At 36.3% G+C, this 23,591-nt stretch overlaps 1 protein-coding gene across 4 annotated transcripts in view; it reads left to right on the forward strand.

Annotated features, from left to right (window-relative positions):
* PDE4D (phosphodiesterase 4D) overlaps positions 1-23,591 on the forward strand; it is a 354,607-nt gene that overhangs the window by 256,571 nt on the left and 74,445 nt on the right. For all 4 annotated transcript variants that reach the window (XM_054651719.2, XM_054651720.2, XM_077171319.1 and 1 more), the window contains exons 3-5: positions 12,633-12,669; positions 15,034-15,107; positions 15,921-15,970. In XM_054651719.2, the coding sequence (XP_054507694.1) occupies positions 12,633-12,669; positions 15,034-15,107; positions 15,921-15,970 (161 nt within the window). The remainder of the gene's footprint in view (positions 1-12,632; positions 12,670-15,033; positions 15,108-15,920; positions 15,971-23,591) is intronic.

Here is a 23,591-nt window from a genome sequence, read left to right on the forward strand (position 1 = left end):
TTCTAACACAAGAACTTTTTAAGCTTATTCTGTCCTCTCTCACTGTGAAGTGTGTATTTTCTGGTAGTAAGTCATACTTTTTCAAGTATGTGTGGTCCCCAGGTTCCATGTGTAGTGGAAGTCGTGCTAATCTCTGTTTATTAGCAAGATGCCAAAAATATTTAAATGTTCAATCTTCTAGTCGCTTCTAAGTAGGAGAAATTATTAACTCTTTCTTGCTTGGTTGGGTTTTCTTTGCCTAAATGGCTCCAATTTGCATGGCCAATTTGGTGTTTATGGTTCAAATAGATATCTAAAATAAAGGATCAGACTTGTCAGAATACCACAGTAAATGCTGGTTTTTAATGAGGCAAAAACCAATAGATATTACCTTTGAAAAATAACTGTAGGCACAAAAAAAGAATAAGAGTTTTCATAAAACTTAGTAAAATTAGAGCTGATATTTAACTTAAAGTCATAAATGAACACTCCTAATTTTTCAGCTTATATAATTTTTAGAACTGTTTTTTTTTTAATTATAGCTCTTTTTCTATGTAGAGTTTTAAGGTAAAAACATTTCCTGCCTTTAGAGAGGGCTAGTGTAAGGTCTATGACTCAGTAAAGATCTGTGGATTGAAATACTCAGTAAGCTTTGTGCCAAATGTAACCAGTTTTTGTTGAGACAAAATGGGTTAGAACAAAAAAAATCTTACTTTGTTATAAAAAAAATGCATTTTTCTTGGGAATAATAACCCCTTTCCAGCAAATCTTCCTCTGACAGATATCTTTTTTTATGAAGAGAGAACATTCAAGCTTTTATTATGGCACCTGTACCAGGATAACATTTGTAAAGATTTTTACTTTCAGGAGGACAATCCAGCTGACTGCATTGCTTAGATGAGTCATTTCAATGAAAGATTCAATTAGTGCTCCATCCTTGAACTCATAATCCACTTAATTTCCTAGAATTTTAGGTAATATTTCAGCACATGGCAGTAAATTGGATAAACGATATAATTACTGAAACAGCACACATTTTCCCCCTTTTTTCTCTCTTTATTTTCTTTTCAAATTTTCTGGAAACTCATTTACATATAAAATTTATTTGACCTCACATCTTGATAGATTTTCAAAGTCTCTTGTCACAGATGAACCTTTGTACTAAGAAGGTAAATATTCCTGACACTGTTTTGGAGTGGAGCACATTAGGAAATGTAAAAGGCAAGTTGTTCTCACCATGGAATATTAATCATTTATAAATAAGTCTAATTATAAGCTTAGCTGTTTCACAGAAATTAAGTGAAAAAAAGACATGGAATAAAAGAGGGGAAATTTTAAAAAGATAAAATAACATGGAATAAAAAATAAAAGTCACAAAAGTCCTTATGTATGTATTCAACCATAAACTGAATGTGCTTATGGAAAGAAAACCCACTGAATATTATTAAAATAATGAAACCATTCTGATTCAGGACCTTGCTAAATGAAATGGAAGATGAAAGGGTTGACAGAGGAAGTACCCAAATTTTAGGGTACTGTCAAATTATCCTATTTCCCTTTTGCATCTATATATATGCTTAAGTATTGTTTGTTTTTTAAACATGAGCAATATATATTACAAAATATACACATCATTCAGGTAATGTAAGTCTATTAATTGTACACAGCAGTTTAGTCTAGATCCCCTGATTCTTCAATCAGCCTCAATATTTCACTTTGTAAAGAAAAAGGCAAAGGAAAAAGCATATTTCTTTATTTGAAAGGGGTAGAACATAAAGAATTCTTGCATTTCCATTACTCTGAAATACTGAACTTAGAGTAATACTTTCCAGTCAGTAGCAATGCTTCAAAATTTTAGTCAGATGTGGAATGTCGTGTTAAGACAGCCAGTGGATGGCAGTGCTAAATTCATCATGTCATTATTTATTATGTATGCAGCTCCAACCAAGGAAGGGAATAAGTAATGCTCAGTTGTTTGCAAACCCAAAATGAAAAGATGGGCTCTGCTACAAACAACCTAAAAAGCCAAAGGATAAGATGATAACCAGGGGACTAATACAGTCAGATACTACCCTCAGGAGAAGATACAATGCGAGTCACTGTGCTCAAACAGTGAATGTCACAGAGAAAGCAAATGGAGTTTCATTCAGAGAGTTGAGATGGAAAGTAAAGAAACAAGGGGAGAGAAGGGACAGGTGGAAAGTTTTGTAAAATCAGAGAATGTAAAGTATACTTTCATGAATCAGTTATGGAAAAGAATAAAAAGACAGGATGAATACAAGGCTGCTTTGATGAGAGAAGGTTAGTGGGACAACTGTGGGGGCAGTTCAGCAGAAAAAGCAGCTGAGTGTAAGAAAAGAAAAGCACATAAATTGGAGTGGGGGTCAGTAACATTGTTTTAATTATCCCTTGGAAGAAATAACAAGGTCTTTGAGAATAATAAAAGCAGGACATGGAGATTATATACAGAGATTAGGAAAAGCTGCTAAAGTTTGTGAACTGGAGAGGTGAATAGTTTAGACAGGAAGATACAAGGTCCAAGGCAGATGAGCACAGGTGTGTTGTGAAGCCTCTCTGTGGGATTTCCAGCAGAGAAAAGGATGTGCAAGAGAAAAAGTAACTGAATGAGGCAGTGAGGGGTAGTGAGACAATATCAGGAATTATAGTTCAGAGTCTGTGATGAAAGACAGGAAAGCAAGTTTAAAGGGAAGGAAACTAAAGAATGGAAAACAAAACAAAACAAAACAAAACAAAAAATAAAACAAAACCAAAAAAAACCAAAACAAAAAACAAAAAACCAAAAAAAAACCAACCAAAAAAACCAATTCCCAACACCAACACAGAGGAGAAAGGAAATAGTATCTAGATGAAAGATGTGCAAAATCATTATTGGAAAAATTGTCAGGCCTATATTTGAAGACATTAGTAAAGCAGAGAGCTGTGTGGATGTCTTGCTGAGGTGGTCTGATTGCTTAATGCTGACTTTTTTGAACTGCTGTGGCCGTCCAGAACTTGCAAATACAGGAAGCAGTTGAAGTGATAACACTTTTATACTCTTTCTTGTTAAGGGATCACTGCCCTGGTTAATGGAGGAAGAGATCAAATTAGTAGAGAATTTCTGTTGTAGCAGAACCCACGTCTCTAATCAGGTTAAAAAAATAGGTTCCTAGAAAATAAAAAGCCAATAAGCTGTCCAGTGCTGCATCACAGCCCATGTTTTATGCCACTCTGAATGGCAAAAAACATGTATAATCCCCCTGTGATTCTGAAAAAGCAGACCAGAGGACAGCAGTCTAGACCAGGGATCCAAGACATTCTCAGCAGACAAGTCTGTCCAAGCTCCACTGTGTTTCTGAGTGTAAGAAGGCATCTTCTGACGTCTCATTTAAGTCTGTTCTTCTCCCATTTCCACAAGCTCTCAGAACACAGCACAGCACAGCACAGACATCCTGGTTTCCTCAGGACTTGGCCAGCTGTACCTCACTCATATAAAAGCAACTGCTGGGGGAGTTTTAGAGTTTTCTTTAAAGAAGGTCAGCATTGTTTTCTTCATCAGCTCCAACTAGTAATATTACACAAAATTTGCTGATATGTATTAAAACTTGCTTGCATGTATTAAAGGAGCAGAACCCAGCCAAGGAACTGAGGGGAACTGCAGGGTCACTGGTCTGGTGATCTGCTAAATGTCCACCATACACCCATTCTCTGACCTGAACAACTTACTGCTACTCTTTCAGTAACTTCTGAAGACAGCAGCATCCCTCTGCTGCTGTCTGTGATAAAAGAAATATTAAGAGGATGAAGTTTTCTCCAGGACATTTTCCCTACAGCTACAGTTACAGAGGATATATTTTCTTGTTCTCTAAGGCAAGCTTTTTCTTTTTTTTTTCTGAGCCAATAAGGCCTGGTTTTATTAATCAAATATTGTGATTATGAATCTTAAATTACGAAGAAAAAATGCACATTTTTCATGAAAGGTGCTGTCCAAGATTCTGGGATGGCAGACAAGACGTGTTTACTGAGAAGAGTAATTGCACTTCAGCTCAAAAATTAGAAATAATTATCTATTCTCCAGAAAATTTTCAGCTGAAATTCCTTTCAATCATATGCTTTTCTAGGAATCTCTGATATTTTTATTTCATTGTTATTACTGGCTGAAAATGAGCAGTTAAACCTCAAAGTCCAGCCTGCTCTAATAAAGAAGCATTTTCTATGTGTGACTCTGCTTAGAAACAATCTTTAATTTAAAAAATACATTCAATTTCTTGAGACATTTATTTGTTCATGTAAAGAAATGTATTTACATTGCATTAGGAAAAACAGACAAATATTTTGTTTCACTGTGTTTTTCTTTGTTTTTTAAGATCCTTAAATGAAGTTCCAGATTGCAGCTTAAATGAATATAAGTCATTTCCAAGTCACTTACAATATTTTTTTTGAGCTATAAACAAAAAAAATTTGAAAAAAAAAAAGATGATTGTCCTTTCTGGTTGTTTGACACATTTTACAGGTGGAATTCAAAACAAAGAACTCAACTTAGAATGCAACTAACTTAAAGTTGAATAATAAATTTGTGCTAACTTTATTTGTTGATCAGGAAATTAGTTATTTTGGAAAACAGAAAGCATTTTTGCATGGAGAAGCATTTATCTGCTATTTATTCAGGGGAGAATTTTTGTTGATGAAATGCAAATATATTTTATTTACTTTCAATCAATACAGAATCATGACTGGTTCTGTGTGAGAGATTGCTAAAACCTTACAATTTTCCAAACAGCTCTCAGTTGTTAAACACATGGCTTCCTCTTTAAACACTTTAAATGTTTTAGGTTTTTTTCTTCCCTTCTCTGGATAAGGGATGTTTGCAGGAAAATAACATGTTATTACTGAAGTTACAACCAAAACAAACTGAATTCCTACATCTTTTCAGTGACAGATGGCATGTTCTTAAAAATATGGTACCAAAATAAATTCTTAGCTGGGATTTCAGGTACATCACAACACCACATCTCCCTGGGATTGCAACACTGATCAGCAGTGGAGAGGAGGGCAGACGTGCATTTTGTGTGCCAGCAATACTGAAGGATAGGAGCAGTGTGAAGAGAGGCAGCTTTGTAAAAAGGGACTTGAATGTTTTGCAGGGATCTCTTTTGGACTGTTTTTCTGGCTCAGTGATCACCTACATGCACAGGTCACATTTATTTCACAACCCAGAGGAACATTAGCTGCCATTCCACCCTTCAGGGCACAAACTGAATGTTCTGAATTCTTTTAATGGCCCTAATGCTCAGTTAGTTGTAGAGTTCAATCCCTGAAAGAGCACAGTCTGAAAATCTGATGGCTTTCTCTTGTTTTTCTTGAAGTCAGATTGTTTCTTCTTACATGCATTTAGAGACCTTTGAATTTAGTAAACGGCCCATTTTTTTTATAAACCCTTAAACCTTCTGTGGCTGGCTCATAGCAAGCTCTCTCAGGCTGGGTTGCATTGCATGAGTGCCTTGTTCTCAGCAGCTCTGCTATTTCTTTTAAGGAGGGAATCTTTTAGCCTGCATCTGTAGGAGGCCCACATGGAAAGTCGTATAGTCTTATTCTTCAGAAGTAACACACCCATATCAGTTTTAAACACCTAAGTATGTAGGACAGGGACAAGCAAGCAACCAAATACCTGATGATTAAAAGCAGTTACAGGCACAATAAACACATTTTATTTTAGTTTGATACCAGGCAAAAGTTTATGTATGTCAGCTAATGCAATCAAAATTCACTAATAGTAAGTCATTAAGTGGCACTAACTTGATTGCTTCCAGTCATGTATGCAAACCCAGTCACTAATTTTCTCAAACCTGAGAAGAAAACAGAACTGCACTGTAGTCTCTGATGCCTGTTTATTTTCCAGCCTTGATATAGCTAAATAATGATTTTTGTTGTATGAACAGTCCAATAGTGGCACTGCTGATTTGGCCTGGACTCCTCTGATTGAGTCCAGCATTTTTCTCATTCAAAGTCCTATCTCCTCTGGCTTAATCCAGCCTCTCCTTTAAGACACAAAAAAACCCCCACACTGCTGTAGCTTCTTTTCCATTGCCATTGCCTCAGTTACCCCCAGGAGAACTACCTTCTGATTTCAGAAGGAAAACCACCTGCAGCATGTTCTGTTTCCCTTCAGGACTGAATAACTCTGTCAGACTTAATAGAGGCCAGTTGCTCAGTTAGTTGCCCACCATTCTCCTGTAATCTAAATGGTCTGCTGTATAATGACAGGATTAAAGCATTGAAGCTTGGTGGATGACTAGGGCAATGTGATAAAAATGATTTCTTGAGTTATCTGTGGTTTTTTTATGCTACACATCATGCTGGCTACATGCTGCTACACATCATACTGTGATGGTCCACTACATCACTACCTATGTGATTTCCTCAGGCAGATGACACAAGTCAGATGTGTGAGTGCAGTGTCTTTGGAAAAGGTTTAAGCTTCTGGGAAATGTAGCTGGGACTGACATAAGAGATCCTGGTGGTCCTCAAACTCTTCCAAAGGTGTTAGGAGACCTTCTTGGTAGATGTAAGATGCCTAGTTGTGTTCCTACAGTGCATTATATTGGATGGGAAAAAATAGTAATAATTCCTGGTTTTTGGATATAGTCACCCAATTCTGATTCTAGCTTATCCAGGAATTCTGAATGAAGCTTCTGGATTTGATAAGTCCCAGCTCAGATCACTGTCACTGAGACCTAAAATAGCCCTTGTCACCCAGCCAATTCTTATTAATTTTTAAATCTGGACAAAAGTACAGGCACTATGAAAGAGAGATATTAATGCACAGTGAGGTATACACATAGCCAGATAGTATGTACCTGATAGTGCCTGGATTAAACCTCAAAGTACTGATTTAGAATTGCTAACACTGATTCTTTCCAGTTCTTTAGTCTGTAATAGATGTGGTCCTTTTACCTTTCCAAGTCTTGAGAGAGCTTCTCACTTGGGTGCCAATGCAGTTTAGCTTGAATTAAGATTGCAGTTTGGGTAACTTAGCACTGATGACTGCAGCAGGGTAGATTTCAAGAATTCAAAGGCTTCTTTCAAGCCTAATCAAGTGTACCTTCAGGACCTGAGATGCTAAAAAGGTGACATGAAAAATTATTTTCTTATATAAAATACAAGTTGTATCTAGAAAACTCCAGGTATTTTAGTACATAATATATGTGTATTAGTCAAATGTAACAATTCAAATTTTTTTTGAGGTGTTTTGATTTCTGTAAGGCAGACAAGAATTGTTTTCTTAATGAACATCATAGTGGAGTAACTTGATTTATGCTCCCTATGAAGTCAATTGGGATTTTTGGAAAGACTTATATCTGAAGTTTTCATTAGTGACATTTATGCCGGAGAATTTTTTTCTCCCTTTAGTCTGTCTTTCTAAATCTCACTTGCTTAGTTAGTCAGTCTAAGGAGAATTACTATAACCAGCATTCTTTCGGCTGGGATAATGGACTTCTCAGGTGCTGTGGCTTTTTGGAGCCAATCCTCCTTCATCTGGTTAAGCTTGATTAAATTAACTGTACTGAACTCCCAATATTACAGCAATACTTTTTCACTAATTAGGGCTAGCTGTGTTGCTGAATTAGACAGATGTATCAGGAGGACATAACTGCACAGTGTTACAGAAAATTGTGGTGTTCTGAAACACTCAGACAATACTTGATGAGAGTCTGCTTCATTCAGGGTCTAATTTCTGTGGTTTCAAGTAGCTCTTTTTAACAATCCTCTTACGTACATGTTCACAGAATTAAAATGCTCTGGGAAAAACAACCCCCTCTTCTACAGCTCATAGCTCTGATACCAATTTTAATTGCTTGTTCTCTCAACCCTAAATCTCAGCCTGCTTGCAATCTCATAGACTCTATCCCCTGCCTGAGATGCCCAATCATCCCTCAGATTGCCTTTACCCTTTCAAAGACATGCAAATCACCAATAACCCACTGGCTATCTAGGAAAACAAAAGGTGTAAACCCACCCATTAATTTTGTAATGTGGGCCAAACCTTAAGAGCTGCTACTTACATTTATTTAGTCTTGGCTTTTTTAACAAGGCCTAAGCTATCTCAGGGCTAGAATTTTTTTTCTCAAAGTCTTTAAAAATTGAGATGACGTGACTTAAGCACTATTCCTTCCTGCAGAATAAACTGACTTGGAACACTATGATTTCTAACCTCACAAAATCAATTTTGCAAACTAACCCATTTGTATTTTTCAAAAGCAGATGATGATGATAAGTATCAAGCTGCATGGAGCAGGCAGCCACTGCTACTCACTTTCCTCAAAGCACAGCTTCTGATAGCTAGTACCATTACTATTGCCTTATCAGGGTGCAATCTAGAATCATTTTTCATTGCTGCTAAAATGTGAATCTGAGCAATGTGAATACTTCAGCATACTTAATTAATAAGTTTTGTGGATGCATATTTGGCTTCAACTATAAAATGTTATTGGGACAGAAAAGAAAATCCTGGCAGTTAGGGTAGTCCATCAGCTTATATTCTATCTTTCATTTGTGGTTTTGTATATGGTATAATTGTGTTCCAGCAAACAAAACACAAATGTCTCATCTAAGCTGAGGCACACTATTGGGCAGTAAGTATACAGCCTTGTATGCAGAAATGAGTGGATGCAATGTTTAATCCCAATCTAGATGTTTACACTGCAAAAGGCAGCTGCCATATATTTTTTTACCCAAACAGAAGACTACCTTAGTGTCAATCTTCTTTCTTATACAGTTCTTTAAAAATTGAGTAAATTCATATGACAGTGTGATGAAAGAAGATGAAAGCAGTGTGATGAAAGCTCTTGATGTGGAGATTCATTCAGGGATTCCCTACAGCCACTGTCCTCCTGGGCTTTTCAATTCAGTTGGCAGCTTTGTTCTTTCAAATGGTCTATGTCCAAAGTTTGTAGCCAGAGAATCCAACAAAGACTGTGCCAGTTGGATTTAAGGCCTGACAGGCATCCTCAGGCAGTACTTCTGAGAATATAAGTAAGGTTTTGATTCAAGGGGAGGAGTGTTGCAAACCAATAAAATCATACTTTAAGCTGGTACATTTGTGGCAAACTGATGTAAATATGTCTTGTATGTTTTCTCCCCTTTATTTAAATAAGGCAGAGCTCCTATTTGTCCTGTTTATATCTCATAACTTCAATGCATGTCCTAAAGATCACTCAGTTGATATTCATGTAAAAGTCTAGAAAGACCCAGAAAACCTTAATCTGTGTTTACTATGGCCTTTAGAAAGACAAACTCTGAGGAGTTTCCCTGTGAAGCTCCACAGGGGCAAGTCCCTCACTCTCCTCATGGTCTCTAAAGCCTGGGATTTCCTTCTCCTTAATGGATATAGTGAGTTTTTTCTAACCACTATAAAAAACATCCACTATTTTTTAAGTGTATCCTGATCGGTCAGCAGAACATCTCTCTAGTTACTTCTCTCATTAGATTTTATATTAAATTATGACAGTTAATTATGAAGTAAAGGTTATGCAGTCACCCTGTCTTACCCTTGTGTTAATCTTCCTGCCTGCTTCTCTGTCTGTCCATGCATCTCTAAGTTCCTTGTTATTAGGGGAAAAGTTAATTACTGTTCAGTGATTGGGATAGAAGAGACAAATTGATCCAAATCCTGAAGAAAGGAAGCAGAACTGTTGCACTGAACATGTTCAACTAGCTTCTGACTTAATACAGAACTTTCATCTCCTCAGGGTGGTGATCAGCATAGGTTATACGGTGTGAGTTCAAGTGTCATGTAGGAAATGTTATGAAGAAAAAGTCAGAAATTTGCAGAAGTTTAGGCTTCACCACTTCACTGTGGCTAATAGCTTGCAATGCAGTGTATAATCTTTGGTCTGCTAAACAGAATTTTTCTTGTGTTTTATGTAACAGTCATTAAACTCATGTGGGCCAGTGCATGTTTTAGCAGTGTTCTTTGGTGATAGAGAGCTAATAATTTTGAATTTTGGGGCTCTGTGAAAAATATTGTTTTCAAACCTCTATTTCCTCTGAAAAATTATGATGTGAAGAAGTATAGCAGGCATTCTAGTTACGAGAGTCTAGCAGTGATATGAACAATTTCTTCTAGCTTTAATGGCTAATAGGTCTGTCTGTATTTAGAAGCTTGTGGCATATTGCATTATTTACACTCCCTCTAGCTTCTGTATACAGATGAGGGCACTATCCTATCTGGAATCCAGAACGAATTACCCATAAGCTTCCATGTCATCTAGAGAGGAGGACACTGATACATTGTAGTGTTTATTACACTGTAGTATACTGTGTATCAATGGCATTTTGAATCATGCATTCTTACTCTTCGGTATTAAAACCACCACAAGCTTCTTTGGACATATCTGCTCTATTTTTGAACCATCTCACCTTGTCCAGATTCTCTGACCCAATGTGGATCAAAGATTGCTCACCACCTTTTATGATTGCATTGCAGTTCAAGTGGTCTGATGAGTGCTAAACTATTTTGAGAAAGCTGTGGATATCTGTACGTTCAGTATCAGGTTGACCAAAATAATGATAATATCTGGATTTGTTGCTCTTGACACAGGGGAGATTTGAAAAGTGAAAATCAAGTCCTGGCTTGATTTCAGTACATTAAATTACTATTTAATCATGCCTCTTGTGAAGAATAACAAGCTACAGTATGATATCAGTGTTCTTCAGTACAATACAGTTCAGAAACAACTCAAGTAGAATCAAATTTGAAAATGAGAAAAGTGGGATCATGTTATTTTACATAAAAGAATAAAAGATCCTCCACGACAGAAAGCCAAGAACACATAGCTGTTGCCTTTTATGGGTGCCTCAGCATCCACAGAGTGGCAAACAGGGGCTGAGTGGGAAGGAGAGGAAGTACCATCTACAATAAAAAGTTCCACAAGAGATTTTGAGGAGGACAATATTATTTTCATATTTTTTTGCCAATCTGAAATTCACTGTTAGTGACTATGTTTCAGGAGTTGTCTGGTACTTTGAGGCACTGGTGAATATTTTGTGCATTTGTGTCATATATTGGGCACTCAGAGTGTTTGCCACTGGTAGATGATAGAAAGAACCCTCTCCATGTCTCCACTGTCTTATTTACAGGTAGAAACTATTGAATATTTTTTGGTTTTTGTCCAGTGCTGCTGCTACCTGTAAACACTTTCATCTTCATGGTTCTGCCCTTCATAATTTCCAAATGTACAGGTTAGACTGTAAAGTGGCATTATGTTTTGAGCTGGGCCCCCTTTAAATGTCAAAAAAGAAGCAAAAAATGGATTAGCTCTATGCAAATAAAAATATCCTTTATAAAAGATAAGAAATAAAAGGACTACTGAGAAACATTTAAGCCAGCTGTCACATATCAGATAATACCATTTCACAGAACTCGGAGACAAAGAGCATAATTTTCCTGGAAGTGAAATAGCATAGTCACACTCTCTTTCAGTGGAGAACAGGATAAAAAAATGAAAAAAAGGCACTTGGCTTATCTTCTGCTAAAGCTTTTGTGTAATTCATTAAGCAACCCTTATCTAAAATTATAGTGTAGGGCATTTGCTGATGTTTTCCTGACCCGATGAAAACATAAAGAGGTACTAAACCCAGGTGGTCATTAACTCTCCTGTTAATGCTCCTGGCTGACTCATGTTGTCTATTATACCCGATTGGATTTGGCTTTCCTGAGCAATTAAAGCCTCTGAGTTCCTCCTATGGAGGACACGTTTCTTTTGGTTTGTTCTAAGAATCAGGCTTATATGCTTTCTGTCCACTCTGGACCTGTGGTTTCACCTGAAGCACTACCCTATTCCAACCACTCCTGCAAAGACTGTGTTCAAAGTGCAGATTTCTTCCACAGGGTGTTTAAAAATCCATTCTTCTATTACCAAAGGAATAAAAGAGATGATAATAAAAATGGTTACAGAGTTATTAAACGTTCTGATGATCCTGAATATTGGGGAGTTTTGTTTCATCCTTACAGAATGATTGTACAGTGGTACAGATTGCACATGCTGCTTTTTAATTAGGTTCTTGCAGTATCTGCAAGTCATTGCTGCCTTGTGGACAGTATATAAAGTATAAGAATAATGTTGTAGCAAGTCAACAAACACAAGTCACATTTCTCCATTTATCAGCCTTTTTCTAATTAGATTTTCATGGACTTGAAATCTAATGTTCAAAACTCATATTTTATGCTTAAACTTGAATAATATTAAAATAGCACCAAACCGATGTTAGTTTCTGTTATAAGTTGCAACTTATAATTCATGATAAATTCACTACAGGGAAGCACAAGAAAATTAAAAACATATTGTATTTTTGCCTTTGGAATCACTTTTAGAACATTCACCTCTATCCTTTGGGATGACATGTCTGTGGATTAATCCGGATGGTCAGTCACCTGCCATACCCACAGCACAGAAAGTGGCTGGTCTGTCAACATTCCCATAGACTTGACAGGCAGCTGGGCAATAACTAAGTTGGCACTTGCTTTTCAGAGTGTGTGGAACAATAATAAAGTGTAATTGCAGAAGAATAAAACTGTGTTATAAAACCTGATTTTCTTTCTGTTAAAGCAGCAAATTTTTCTAACTTGCAACTCTCCTTATTTATTTTTTTTTCAGACATGGTGATGACTTGATTGTGACACCATTTGCTCAGGTAGGAACAGCTTTGTCATATTTCTCACAGGGCCTTGTAATTTAAAGACAAAATGGCCAAAACAGTTCTTTTCTGTTGTTGATATTATATGTTTGCCTGAAACAAGAAAAGTGTTTCAACAGAAAGTCATAAACCTCCCACTCTGTTAACTATACCTCTTTTTCTTAACACTTTTTGATTATCTGAATAGTTGAAGTACAACAGCATGACAAACACCTTTGATCTCTTCCATATACTGTAGCAGGCACTAATGATTGAGACAAATCTCTGATTCCTGTTATTCTGTTATTTTTCTAATTACCATTTCTCCACTTGAACATATTTTATGAATTAAATACATTGAGATTTTTAGACATGAGATAAATTTTACCCAGAACACTTATGTTTCCTTACAAAGAAAAAAACAGGTTTGTTTTTTCTATTCAGATTTATAAAATACCAGGTCAAAATTCTTTATAATTCAGATTAAAAAGCCACAGATTTCACAAGAGAGCTTCCTTATAAAGTATGAAAAATTACCATTGCTTTTACTTGAACCGATGATGATGGGTTTTACTCCAAAACAGATAGGAATTAAATTCAAATTACTGTATGAAGTCATATGTGATTGAAGATGAATGGAAAGAGAAAGGCTGAGTCACAGAGCAGTGTCAAATAAGAATATTATAAGAATATAATATGTATTATATATACATTATATAACATGTAACATGTAACATGTAACATGTAACATGTAATATAATATATATATAATATATGATGCATAGTACATAATACATAATACATAATACATAATACATAATATAATATACACCATATGTCATACATATAAGCACATGTGGCAGCTTCAGCCACACTATGTAGGTTGCTTTGGTCAAATAATAAGCTGTTAAAAGAATATTAATTAAATACTTTATTATATATTTAATTATATTGCAAAGAGATTCAGTGTTTATAAGACTCAATCAAGTCTTGTTATGAATAAAACCATCATCTTTTACTAGCAGAGAAAATATTAAGCAAGGGCCTTTTATAAAATACTCTGAAATCTCCACTGTACCCTGAATATGCAAATTTGATGACATATTTAATTGGTTTAAATCCATGCTGAATTAAATATAAGTCAGTTTGCTTCTTGATTTTTGGAAAGGAAAACATAACAGATTAATAAAACATAACAGATTAATACTGTTTAGTTAGACAAAGGTATTTTTTATTATCTTAACTTCTTTGGAAATTACCTCCAAAAGCTTTACCACTGCCAGTCATTGCTAGTTCTTTACTTTGTGTTACAAACTTTCATTAATTTATTCTCTTTTTCTTCAGTGTCCTACTCACTTCCTACCTCCTGCATACATTTAAGGTGCTATGAAAAGCGGGCTGTGCACTCCTCAACCCAGATCTCTGAAACCCAGCTTCCCATTGCTGCTTTTGTTATTCTTCAGATGGGTTCACCAGGAACCAAGCCCAGTCTGGGCTGAGGAAAAAAAAGGTCAACTTCTGCAAAGACATACCAATGATTAGTGTTGCTGCTTTCTCCCATTTCCAGCCTAGCTCCAATAAACTCATGGTTCCTCTCTGACACCAGCTGAACAACCTCTCCCCTGACAGAGAGGTTCACTTTTTTACCGTCACAAGGCACAAAATCTTTTGTGTGTTACCCAGCTGCCTTCAGAAGAGAGTGCCTTTGCCACTTATAACACAAAGACACTCCACTGCATTCACTGTCTGCTATCTTGCATGAATTTAAGTCCAGAAAGGAAGCAGTTCGTCTATGTTGTCTTCCCCAATGCATAAAGCTTGTAAGAGTCTGCAGACTTTTCCTGCATTCTCAGGGGATAACTTCCCCTGGCCTTCTGCACTGAGTCCCTAAATCAACTGTGTCTCTTAGAGGAGACTCTTCTACTTTTTTGCTTTTCCTGGTAGTCTAGACAATCTCATTCCCTTTGTCCTTAGGAGTTTATGGGAACTGAACTGCAAATAAAGATTTTGCAATTATTTCTTATGCCTGAAATATTAGGGTTGAATGGGCTATTATCTTCCAGACCCAAATGCTTTTCTTGTTATTTTAAAGAAATAAGTAGAATTATGTAGAAAAAATTTCCTCCTCTGTGAGTCAGTCTTCCTTCAGACAGAAAATGACTTGTTTATGAGGGGAACAGAAAAATAGAGGTAAACTACTGCCTTTGTATTACAGACATATTATTGTAAAATAATAGCCAAAGGTTCCAGACTAACTTGCCCAGGAAACCTTTTACAGTGGTTTTGCAACGTGCTTTCCATTTTCTTTCAGCACAGTGGAGCAGAGATAGATCAGTCTCACTTATACAAAAATTGATACTGAAACCACTTTTTTTGTTCCAGGTTCTGGCCAGCCTGCGTACTGTCCGGAATAACTTTGCTGCATTAACCAATTTACAAGACCGTGCACCCAGCAAGTGAGTATCATTTTTTGGCCACTGAACTTTTTGCAGTGATACTTTTTTTATGTAAGCAAAGAAGACAAGTATGAGTTATAGATTTCAGTCTGTGCCACCAAACCTGCATAAATCAATGATGAGGACTAAGTTTATTAATCCCCTAAATATGTTGCAGTTGGTGGCTGAGACAATAGCCCCCTTGCATTCTAATTGATCTTGCAGTTGTTGTCCTTGCATAAACTTGGAGTAGGTTTTTTCACCTTATGTGATTTTAGATAAAGTAGTCATATGTCTAAGATCATTCAGAGATGACCATTCAGGCACAGCCTGACTATTGCAAATGAAACAGAGTGAGCAGAAGCTGCACTCACTGAGATCTGCTTGCATGGTCTGAACCTAGAACTCTACTTCACTCATTCAAGGTAGTGATACCCAACCTATCTGCAGTAGTTCATAACTATAAATTAGGCAGCATAAATATGATCTCTCTCCAGTCATGTACAGCATCACAGTTAACACTAATGTTAGTTACACTGGCAAATGTAGTGAAGCCATTTCCATCACCCAAAGCATGCATCATGAAACCTAGAAGTAAATTACATTTCAAAGAAAAGAATGTCTTTGTATATGTTTATAAGTCACATTTCAAACTATGTATTGCTCTAGATGTGGTTAGGCAGGCTTTTAATAAACCTATAAGTTTCTAAAATTATCCTGTTCTGGAGTTCCCAAATAATTTCCCAGGTAATGTATTTTCTGTTGTATTGTTCAAGAATTCAGTCATCAGTGAATTTTTCAGGCTTAAGCCTTTTTTCATTTCCTTTTTTATAGAAGATCACCAATGTGTAGCCAACCATCTATTAACAAAGCAACTATAACAGGTAAGAATAATTTATTTATAAAAAGCATCTAACTGAAAAATGCATTTTATAATAGTAAATATATATTGCTTCATGTACTTATATTGCTTCATATCCTTGTATTTGTTTTATTAAAGAGATTTTGAGTTTTTGAGTTACAGAGTGACTCAAATTGATGTCTTCTAGTGTTCAGTCCTGTTAACCTCTGATTTCTATTTTATTATTCCAATTTTAATTTCTTTCCCAATTATTTTTCCTTATATACCAGTGTGTGACCATGTCATGAATAAATTAATTAACTTTTTACAAAAAAATCTAGTAGAAAAAAGTGGATATGAGGAATCCATTCATCTTTCTTTTGGAACATAGAGTTCTGTAGCTAGGCAGGCACAAAGACTTCACTTTAAAAATGTTTATGCTATGAGGAGAAGTGTTCAAAATGGAATTTTCTGATTTAGAATTGGAAATCCTCTTTTTATAACATTTGTATGAGAAAGAAATTTCCTTTTAAAACATAGTATTATTTCCAAGGAAACGTTGACTTAAAAACAAGACTAGCAGTGTAAATGACATTAATATTTTGGAAAATTTTACCCCACACTACTTTTGGTTATTTTGATGGCAACTTTGTCTTGTATGTCTTTATGGAAATGCACTTTATTGGACTGCATATTTTTTACAACATATTAATTCACAACTTACACTGTGTAATTTTCTGGGTGTTACTTTCTCTATTGTGTTCTGACAGAGTGAAAGAGTATTTGCTTTTCCTCTTGATGAAAGTATACAGACACATACTAAACAGGCAAATTATCATTTAAACCACAACCAGAAACACAATTTTCAGTAATTTTCAAAACACCTCATCTTTTTAATTGAATTATACATTTGTATCTCTAAAAAAAAAAGAGGTACATCAGCAATTTTGAGGAGCAATGTAGCTTTTCAATGTTCAATAGTTTCTGCCTGTAGGCTCTGGAATGTGTTAAAATTAATGGGTTTTTTCAGCTAACCTCTCACCTTAAAAGGACGTGGTCTTGGCAGTTCTTTACAGTTTTATTCTCCTAGGAGCTCATACAATATGAACATTTTTGTGTAGTGCTCATCAGGGGACAGAAGGTTATGTGTTTAAATCTATGCTATAAACAGAAAGGCAGTTAAATAATAGTAAGAAGATATATCTATATATGTAAACCAATTATATTAATGATCCTCTGTTAATATATTTCTTGAAGAAGTAATTCTGGACATTGGTTTCAGATTGCTCTCTGTAAACCATTTCAGTTATGAATATTATATCTATTTTTGATTTTGTGATTTGTCTCTTAGCAGAGTAATCCAGAAATATGTTAACTGGAGACAGAGATACTCAAATATAGGGCTCTTTCTTTAACTCCAAGGGACTAACTCTAGAAAACATAGTGAAATTCATGATAGTAAAAGAAATTATATCCAGAAGAGAAGATGTGCTTGCCAATGAACACTACCTTACATGCTCTCCCACAGCTATTTGCCTGAGGTCAACTTCTTTTCTCCAGCAGGAGAAGCTGTTCAGACAGCAGGACCTAAGACACTCTCTGTTGGAAGATGCTGTTACTCTTTTTAAATTCTCCCTGATCTGAAGGTTTCCATTCAGTTAATCCTCAGAGTGAACTCTACATGTCAGCCATAAATCATCTGATATTTTAAAGTTTAGAAAGAAGGTACCACAGTCAGCTCTCCAATTAATCTAGAAAATTCTTTATTTGCCAATAAATACAAAGGCAGCAAGAAAAGGCAAAGAATAGTAAGGATAAGTTAGTCTAATTTAATTTAGTCTGATTTCTCAGAGATGCTTCTGGAATTTCTGTGCCCAAATTATGCACTGAACTGGATGATCTGAAGCCTGTGTGCACTGGATATAAGTGGTTGAAAGACTTCAGTGATATAACAAAGATATTAAGCCACTATAAAGCATGAAAATGGCTACAATTCATTTTGACTATTGAATGGAAATTGAGGCTGGATACTATTTTGTATGAAAGGGTTTGCCTGTTCTTAGTTATAAGCTGGTTTTGATATTTCCATGGCAACCAATTTCATGGCATCAATGCAGAAATATGCATAGGTTTGTTCTTGGGGCATATAGAATCCTAGTGAAATGTCTTAGCAGCAGTATGTTAAGAAGGAAGATTAAAAACACTTCTGCTATAATTCACAGAATAATTGAAAGCCCTTTCACATGCTACTAAGTTTTTTGAATTTTTGTGGGGAACATTCAAAATGTATCTTATAGAGATCCTTCCTGCTGAGAAATCCTCCTGGTTTTGCTGTTCTCAGAAATTGTGTCATGGAGTGTCCAGAAAAATACACCAGCTAGGGTAGAGCCCCATCATGTCATCCAGATGGCTCAGCTTGCAATCTCAGGAAGAACTTACTGGCAAGGTAGCAATCTAGGTGACTGAAGACCACAGTGTCACTAAGCTATATTGATGATAAACCAGAAAACAGATACTTAAGTTGGAGATTTTATGTTGCTAAAGACATGTCTCTGGGAAGATTCTCTCTGAGGAAAGAGATGATCACAGAAGTGAACTACTGCAGGCGATATGGGGGTATCAACAAAGGAAATATGAAAAGTAATCTGGTAAAGGTAATAACTAAAAAAGCAAGAGCAAAATTCTCTCATTTGCTATTTTAAGAATTCACCATGAAGCATAAATCTGTGGTAGCATACCTTAGCAAAAATGTAAGAAACTATGACATTGAGAAGTGAAGCAGCACAGGAATCATCTGCTCAAATTCTTAGAAGCAACAGCCACCATGGTAGTCTTAAAATTTATGGTGATTTTTCAATGTAAATATGTAGCAGTTGTGATCAAGATAAAGTCTTTTCTATTCAGTATATCCACATGAATCCTTATTGGAAACTGTGTTGAGAGAAGCTAATGAATATCAATGACATGTTCATTATCAGACAGCTATGCTATAGCGTGCTGAGTGTTCCTTTTGCAGACAAATTAGGGGGCAGGACACGGGAGCTTTTCATGTAACGATTGAATTTCAAGATGGCACCTTTCATACTTTCTTTAAACTCTAGGATGTAAATATCAGTTTTAACTACAGACAGTGTGAATAAGCAGAGATGAAAACTTACTTCCGTTTGAAGTCTTCAAAAGGATACGAATTTCCTGCAAGTGCCATCTCTGTCTCATGACCAAGACCAGCCTGGAATAACAGGGTTTGCTGCTCTCATGCTTAGTGTTCTGTACTTCAACCAAAAGAGAGGTTTCTCTCATAGGAATCATATTTTCTGGTGTTTCATTTCAAACTGACAGTAATTCTCTTAGCACAACCAGTGAAATACAAATATTTTGTTTTCAAAACAAAGGAACTACCTGTGACTTGAGGATTGAGCTTGCCAGTTTTATTCTACAATTCTGTCCACTCATCCAGTCTACACTTCCAGAGTTTGCTTATGATGATACTGTGAGAGACAGTGTTGAAGGCCTTGCTGAAGTCATTGCATGAGCTCTCACCTGAGTACTGCACCTAGATCTGGGCCCCCCAGCATAAGAAAGGCTTTTCCCTGCTTGAGCCAGTCCAGAGGAAGCCACGATCAGGGATGATCAGAGAGCCAGTCCAGAGCAAGCCATGGTCAGGGATGATTAGAGAGAGCTGGAGCACCTCTCCTGTGAGGACAGGCTGATGGATGAGTGTTGTTCTGTTCAGAGAAGTGGAGGGTGATCTTACATATGTGAGGTCAAGTACTAGCCTTCAAGTACATAAACGGGCCTACGGGAAAGGTGAAGAGGGACTCTTTACGAGTGTTTGTCATGATAGGACAAGGGGAAATGTTTTTAAGCTGAAAGAGGGCAGATTTACAGTAAACATTAGGAAGAAATTCTGAGGGTGATGAGGCCCTGGAACACTTTGCCCAGAGAAGATCTGAATGTTCCATCCCTGGATGGAAGTGTTTGAGCAGGGGCTCTGAGCAACCTGCTCTAGTTGAAGGTATTGAAACTAGATGGTCTTTAAAGCCTTTTCCAACCCAAACCATTTTATGATTCTATGAACTCTAATAGTAGAGAAAAAGAAACATTTATATTTTGCAGTTCAGAGCATATTTAGATTTAGCTTCCATTGAAATCCCTCTATCTGACCCATGAAGTTCCATAACCAAGTAACAATGCAGATATTGGTTGTTTTAGCTAGCTTCAGCCATCTTCTTTTTGCAAAACAAACTCACAATTTTTCCAAGTGTTTGAATATAGGATTGATCATCATCAGCTTTAGTGGAGTTGAACAATTCTAGTGTTGAACAATTCTAGTGGAGTTGAACCACTTCCCCACCATTACTGTGAAAAGCACTTTCAAGTGATCTGTACATTGTTTTCTTAAACAATCAGTAATATTTTTTGCAAATAGGACAAATTTGGAAAACAACCATATTTACTTTAGATACTCTTTTCAGTTAATTATTATAAGTCTGTATCTAGGTCATGATCGCCAGAGAGTTATCTCACTTATAGCCTTGTTAGCCACAACACAAACAAAATCATATTGCTTTGTGAGATACAGGGCACAAATTACATTCAGACTGAAATTCATTCATACATCCCCTGACCCATAGGAAGTAAGGTATGTATCTAACAGGTAAGGCATCAGAGAGCCTTCAGTCAGCTCCCCACCCAGACCTTCAAAGTAATTTCCTCATTTTTGGGGCTGAATTAGCAGCTTTATTCCTTGCACATGCAGAGCTTGTGAGCATTTGATAGTAATAAATGGAATCCATATTTGCTTGCATTCAGAAAAAAATTTCTCAGTGTCATAGCTGGTGCAGTACTTCCGTGTGCTACAATTTTAAAAAACAGCTGCTTAAATTGAGTCATTTAGTAAACTGGTTTTCCTTTTAAAAAGTGATGTCTCCAGTTCAGCCCTGTTAGTTTAGGGAAGAGGCTGTTATTAACAGGATACAAATGTGAAGGTTTGCTGAATGCATTCTTCATCTTGATTTGTAGTTTTAATTAATGTTGCAAAAGTTTTTTAACCCAAAGGCTTCAAATGAAATATATATGTAGGGCTCTTTTAGGGTGAGTGGGTTCACAGAACAGTGATTAACCTTAAGGCAGAATAGCAGGAAGAGGACTGGCATGGTTTTGAACCAGATAAGCTGTTCGTGTATCATCTCACATTCAAGGAAGTGAATAAAACCAGGGCACAAAATAGACACTCTCTATATTTGAATAGCACTCTTCAACACTGATACCTGATAGGCAAATATGTAAGCTTTCATAAAATAGAAAGTTAAACAAAGTAATACATGTCACAGTTTATGAGATTCCTGGCAGGAATGCCCATGTAATTAAAAATAACCACTTGCAACAAAAATTGGAAAATAAAAGGAGATGTTTTGCAGTGAGTAGACAACAACACTCGGCCCTTGTGTATGAATTCAATTTTTCAACAGTCTGTTTCAGTAGAAATATGTGGTGTTATTAAAGTGCATAGAGACTAGAACCCATCATAGGGCTGACCTTTGCTTTTTATCTTTATCCAGCACTTCAGGTTACTTTTCATAAGACTGTAGTAGAGCCTTGATTTTGTTTCAGACTCACACATTTTGGAGTTAGACTAGGGATACATTTAAAAAGAAAACATCAGAGGCATTATCAATCTCCACATCAATAATCTGATAGGCAACCCCACATAACTCTTTGCGTCTTACAATCAAATTGGTCTCATATTTTGCTGCACCAATAAAAGTCCTTATATCACTATTTCACCCAAACTGTCTACTTCACTGGAAAGAGAAACGGGGTGACAACCTTCATGTGTTCCTTCTCCTTTCAGCCTGTGTCCTTTACAAGCACTGTTAGTGTAGCACAGCAGAAAACTGTACTTGACCCCAGGCTGTATTTATTGTATTCATAACAACAGAAAAACAACTGGAAAGAGTGAAATGTAGTTTGGTTTTTAAGACAGAGTTGAGAAGAATCAGAAAGAAAAATAGGACTCTTGCCTGTGTCATTTTTCTCCTTTCTATTACAAATGCGGTCCCTTGTCTGATGAATATAGAAAATAAAACTGAAGCAGATGTGGTTTCTGGTATGACTTGGTTGCAGTCTGAGTGTACCTTCTTTTCACATCTTTCATTTCTGCTCAGGGTCACATTATCACCTGTCCAGTCTAAAAGATTTATTTGAAAGTAGATATTTTTTCCTTTAATAGATGGCTGAGAAACTGGCCTATTCCAGCCTATTCACTTTCCTGAGCATCCATTTAAAAATTAAGGGCTACATTGAAATCACCCATTAAAGTGCATAAGTTCTGCTTTTATTATATTCAGGTTCCTGAGTAAGGAGCCTGAACACAGCAGTGAATCAGAGTGGCCAGAAGCCATGGTCAGACAGCCCTAGAGACAAGTTACAACAAAGCTTCCCTTTTCTGCATTTTCTCCCTGTGTCCCCATGTATTTTGCTTTACATCCTGCAAAATGACTCATCTTCAACTGAAAGGTGTAATTCTAGGTCTGGTGGTAGGAACATCCACTAATGCCTACTGCACTTTCTCAAGAACTAGGATTAAAAATGTAAAGAATAAGCAATGCCTAAAATTCAATCTTCTGCTCTCAGGCCAAAAGTTGCAATATATTAATGCAAAAAGACCTCTTTTTCCAATGTTAGGTAACTCAGCTCAGAAAATCTTTGATAGTGGGAGCTGTTCATCATGGAAACAACTGATTGGCATACAGTCATGTATTCAGACATGCCCCTGTGCTTTATGCTTCCAGTTGGCTCTCTTGTTATCCCTCTGAACAACCACATGCATTCTTTATAGTCAGGGGAGGCAAGCAGGTGTCTCAGGGAGCCCACACGCTCTGCAGAGGCCCTAAACCCCCACACTGCCTGTGCAAAAGGCAGTGTTATCCAGTGGACATTACTTTGGTGTAACTATCCATGAGAAACACCAGCAGTGGGCAGCCCAGCATCGTCCCAAATATTCTAAAGTATTCTCTACCAGGAGCTTGTCAGGGAAGAGTTGCAGTGAAGATTTTACCAAATTTGACTTTGGGGCTTTGGGAGGAATGATGGGAGGCAGGGAAAGAGACAGTAGTTCTTACTGTCTGTTCTTACTGTTCTCACTTGAAATGTTATATGTGCCAAGGTATGACTTTAAAATTTCCTAATCAAACCCAAACCATAGTACTCAGCCAGGTTTTCATAGCTCAATGACTCTTCCATTCTGTTAATAGAATTGTAAAATTTACGTTCTTTTGTCAAAGTCCTTAATCAGCTCACTGTTAAGAAGATTATCTCTATTTGAGTAGAAGCAAACATTTTTTGTACTAGGAAAGTCTTGATTTTATTCCCATTATGATGATATTCTGATTTAATGAAGTAGCTGTTGTCACATGCATATAGTCTTAGTTGTTATGAAATATTAAAAATTATTCCCAAATATTTGCATTCAAATGTTAGCATAAAATTGCCAATCTGATTAATTATTCCTTCTGCACACAGAATATTAAATTATTTTCTTCAATGATATTTATGTTGGAACATTTAAATTAGATATGAAGTTGGACAGATGTTAAGCCAAATAAAAAATACAGATGAGAGACAAAAATTTAGGACCTATCTCTTAAATCGTAAGATATTAT

This window comes from Agelaius phoeniceus, chromosome Z (genome assembly GCF_051311805.1).
Source record: "Agelaius phoeniceus isolate bAgePho1 chromosome Z, bAgePho1.hap1, whole genome shotgun sequence".
NCBI lineage: Eukaryota > Metazoa > Chordata > Aves > Passeriformes > Icteridae > Agelaius > Agelaius phoeniceus.